This window comes from Myxine glutinosa, chromosome 3, assembly GCF_964187855.1.
Source record: "Myxine glutinosa chromosome 3, kmMyxGlut1.1, whole genome shotgun sequence".
NCBI classification, from domain to species: Eukaryota; Metazoa; Chordata; class Myxini; order Myxiniformes; family Myxinidae; genus Myxine; species Myxine glutinosa.
This window is the reverse complement of record NC_136263.1, coordinates 198322965-198327296: the sequence shown is the minus strand read 5'-3', so window position 1 is coordinate 198327296 and position 4332 is coordinate 198322965. Positions and strand designations below refer to the sequence as shown.

The 4332-nt window shown below is 43.5% G+C and overlaps 1 protein-coding gene across 1 annotated transcript; it reads left to right on the top strand.

The window, feature by feature from the left end:
- Nucleotides 1–3601: 3601 nt before the first annotated feature.
- On the top strand, nucleotides 3602–3976 carry LOC144891244 (putative CENPB DNA-binding domain-containing protein 1). Its single transcript, XM_078773651.1, has one exon. The coding sequence runs from the start codon at nucleotides 3602–3604 to the stop codon at nucleotides 3974–3976; it is 375 nt and encodes a 124-aa protein (XP_078629777.1).
- Nucleotides 3977–4332: the final 356 nt, after the last annotated feature.

Here is a 4332-nt window from a genome sequence, read left to right as displayed (position 1 = left end):
CGCTCGCGTCGGAGCTGGGCGAGGAAGAAAAAGATCGCCGCTTCTCCCGGACCTCGTGTCTTTTTCTTCTTCCGGTTCACTATCCCGTTTCCGGTCTCCTGTTATCCGGAGCCTCTCTAACCCTTTAACCACAACAACCTTTAATAGAATAAACATTAATAAGCAATGACATGAATAGTAACTCCTCTAAATCCGGGATCCGTAACAGTATGAAGCCACTCCAATTAAAAATCTCCTATTTTTATGTTGTAGAACATATTTATGAAAATAGCAAACTGTTTTTCTTGGAGGTATGCTTGAACACAAAAATGATAATTTTCTTGAAGCCTCATTCCTCACTTGTCATTTATATTATAAAAAAATAATTAATATGATGAAAGGAAATACCCCACCCCCCATCCTTTCCCCGCCCCCATCTCGCAAATGTTGAATCAGTTTGTATTTCGTTACTTATTATGTACTAGAGAAGTCTCCGTTGGAGCCCAATAACAAACAGACAATGCGGAAGCTCATTGTCAAACCATGAACCAATAAATTTCACATTCCTGTGACACCTTCGGTCAATCATCAAGCTTTGGCAGCCGGTTTGTGAAGGACTAGGGGGGGGAAGAGGGAAATAGGCAAATTCTAAACCATGAACCAATAAATTCCACATTGCGGTGCCACCCTCGGTCAATCATCAAGCTTTGGCAGCCGGTTTGTGAAGGACTAGGGGGGGAGGGGGAAATAGGCAAATTCTAAACCATGAACCTATAAATTCCACATTGCAGTGCCACCTTCAATGAAACGTTAGGCATAGACAGCCTGTTCGTGAATGAACGGCAAAACTGCAAATGCAGAATCCGTGAATGTCGTGCGTAGAAACCCTCACATTGTTACCTCATTCTTCTTTAAACTCAATCTCTTTATATTTTCATTCGCAAAAGCATCATTCCAATCACAAGTATTATACTGTAGTGCAGCATACGCTAACCAAACAATAACAGTAAGGTTGGCATGGTAAGAGGCTTTATTTAATGGGAAGAGACTTTATATTTAGAGTGTGCAGATGTGCTTTGAGAGGATGATCTGCTTTACGACTCATGACAATGAAAGACGTTACGACTGTTTTACGAATGACAGGCAGAAAAAGTGGACTGGAGTTAACCAGTTTGCTGCCTCATCCACTGCCCTAACTTCTGTGGTGTTAAGCTTTCTTCACTTGTGGTCTTCATAAATGTTGTGTTTGCGAACTTATTTTTTAGCTGCGTGTTCACCTTTCTTCACCCATGGTTTTCGTGTCAGGTGTCATGCTCACGACTCATATTTTCGGCAACGGTTTGCTTTTTTCACTCAGGGGACTATGATTTATCGAACGACTGCACAGTCAGACCCCGCTATTTGCTATTCTTAGGAATAGCGAAGTGTTTTGATTCGCCGTTGATAAAATGCGACCTGTATCTCTATTCGCTGAAAATTGTCCCACAAATTTGCGGGTTTTTTTTCGATTCGCGGCCGTGTTCCGCGAAATTGCGGGGGGTTTTTTTTCCCTATTTGTTGCAATGTTCCGCGAAATAGTGGTTTTTCAGGGGGGGGGGGGAGGGGCAAAAAAAATGAACAAGCCGCTAGCTGGACACATTTATAAAACCCATCTTTCACCAGCCATGCATAAAGCAGCTGGACATACACAAAAAAACATCTTCTATGACCTGCGGGCATGACCTGCTTCTACATTCACTGCTGTGTGCGTTTACATGGCTTTCGCGGCTGCAAATTTTAGCCGCACTATAACCGAGAGCTTCAAGTGATGTTCCATCAGCTACGTAAACAAGACAACCCCGTGCATTATAGAATGCTAACGCTTCATTAAATAGACTAGTTGACTCGGCACACTCCACGCGCCTCACCACACATCGTTTCAGAGGGGTAGGCAACTTTGACCATTTTGGTGTCTTTTGGGTCTTCGTGGTGTTTTGGGTCTTCAGGGCCATTTGGGTCTTCAGGGTCTTTTGGATCCTCTGGGCCTTTAAGGGTATTTTGTGTCTTTGAGGTGTTTTGGGTCTTCAGGGTCTTTTGGGTATTTGGTGTCTTTAGTGGCTTTTGGGTCTTAAGGGTCTTCAGTGTCTTTTGGGTCTTCGGTGTCTTCAGGGGCTTTTCGGTCTTGAGGGTCTTTTAGTTCTTCTTGGTCTTTAAGGGTCTTTGGGTATTTTTGGGCCTTAAGGGTCTTTGGGGTCTTCAGGGTATTTTTGGTCTTTGGGGCATTTTGGGTCTTCGGGGTGTTTTGGGTTTTCAGGGTCTTTTGGGTTTTCTGGATGTTTTGGGTCTTCAGGATCTTTTGGGTCTTTGGGGTATTTTGGGTCTTCAGGGTGTTTTGGGTCTTCATGGTGTTTTGGATCTTTGGGGTGTTTTGGGTCTCCTGGATGTTTTGGGTCTTTGGGGTGTTTTGGGTTTTTGGGTATTCAGGGTCTTTTTGAGCTTCAGGGCCTTGAAGGGTATTTTAGGTCTTTGGGGTGTTTTGGGTATTTGGCGTCTTCAAGGTATTTTGGGTCTTCAGGGGTCTTGGTGGTCTGAAGGGTCTTGGGGGAATTAAAGGGTCATCAAAGGTCTGAGGGGTCTCAGCAGTCTTTACGCAATTAAGAGGGTTAATTAAGAGGGTGGTAATTTTTTTTGAGGAAGAAGAAGACGTTTTCGTCACATATAAACATAACGACATAACCATATATGTTTGCTTTATTATAATAAGAAGATATGATATGATATGAATAATGTTGACGATATAGTGTCATCCCTTGAACACGATCAATGGACTCCCCAATATTCGCTGTGTTCACGGTTTGAATAACGCTGAGGTAATGTGGAGGCGTTTCGTGGATATGAATAAGGCTTACGATATAGTGTCGGTGTACCCGGAGGTAAAATGTCAAGTGTACCCCAAAGTGATGTGAACAGAGTCGGGAAGCACGATATGTTCCTGGGTGTCATGAGTTATCCACCAATTGCTTTTCACGTCACAACCAGTAAGGTCGAAATAAAACGAAGCATATCCGGAGGTGTGGGAAACTATCGTTAGGCGGGAGACCAAACCTGAAAATTCTGGAGACCAAAGCTGAAATTGGAAAAACAATATGGCCTATTTTACTCCAGGGGGTCCCAGGATTACCCACCCGAAATATCGTTGCGATCTTTTCAGCCGTTTTTGCGGTACCTGGGAACAGATGGACAGACGGACAGACAGACGGACAGACAGACAGAGACAGACAGACAGACAGATGGACATTTGGTGAATTATAGTAAGATTACAATTTGCAATTTATGGTAAAGCATCATCAGAGATGGTGCACAATGAAAACGCTTCGGGGGATGTTCCACCAGCTGCATAAACAAGTCAACCTCACAAATTATATAATGAAAATGCTTCATTAAATATATTATCGAAATTGGCGGATAGGCTCAATCTGATGACAGTCGTCTGATGACATCCCCCACAAACAATGTGCAGAGTATTCACCCCTCCCACAGCTACCCACAATACCTGCATTCCTACATATACAGACTGTGTCTTGGGTCTCCATCCTTCTTCTCGTCCCGTTCCTTTGACTCTCGCTCTGCTCGGCCTTCAATAATGCCTACCAAGTGTAAGACCAGTGCCAGAGATGCATCAACTACCAAGAGGCAGAAGAAAGTGATGAGCCTGAGCCAGAGAGTGGAGCTGCTGGACCGGCTTTCAAGAGGAGAGAGTGCGGCCTCTCTGGGCAGGCATTATGGTATCAACGCATCCACGGTTCGCTACATACGGAAGAATGAGAAGGCGATTCGTGAGAGTGTTTCAGCGGGCGCTGCGTCGTGTAGGAAGGTGGTCACTCATGTCCGAGATGTCCACATATACAGGATGGAGAAGGCTCTCAGCATATGGACGAAGGACAACATGCAGAAGAATATGCCTTTGAGTGGACCTCTCATTTGTGAAAAGTCCATTTCCACCATTTCCAAAAAATAGCACTAATGAAGAGTACTATTTCTGCTATTTCTTTATTAAGATAGAGTGATATTTCCCGATGGAAACTCAATATCATAATTGTATTAAGGAATTTATGAAACTTCTCACCAACCATAGGACACCCGCTGGGACACGAGGAGGTTCCACAGAAGGTTTGGCGAGGCTAGACCCAAAACGGAGAGTAGTTTGTCGATGGATGAATGGACAGCCGGATGGACAGACACTCCTGCTTTCTAATATCAATAAACTTTTTCTTTGTGCCTTCATTATTTATACTATGGCAAAGCTTTTATTGAATTCATTGTTCTTGAATTATTTTGTTTGTTGTTTGCAAATGATGCTTCCACATGTTTAAT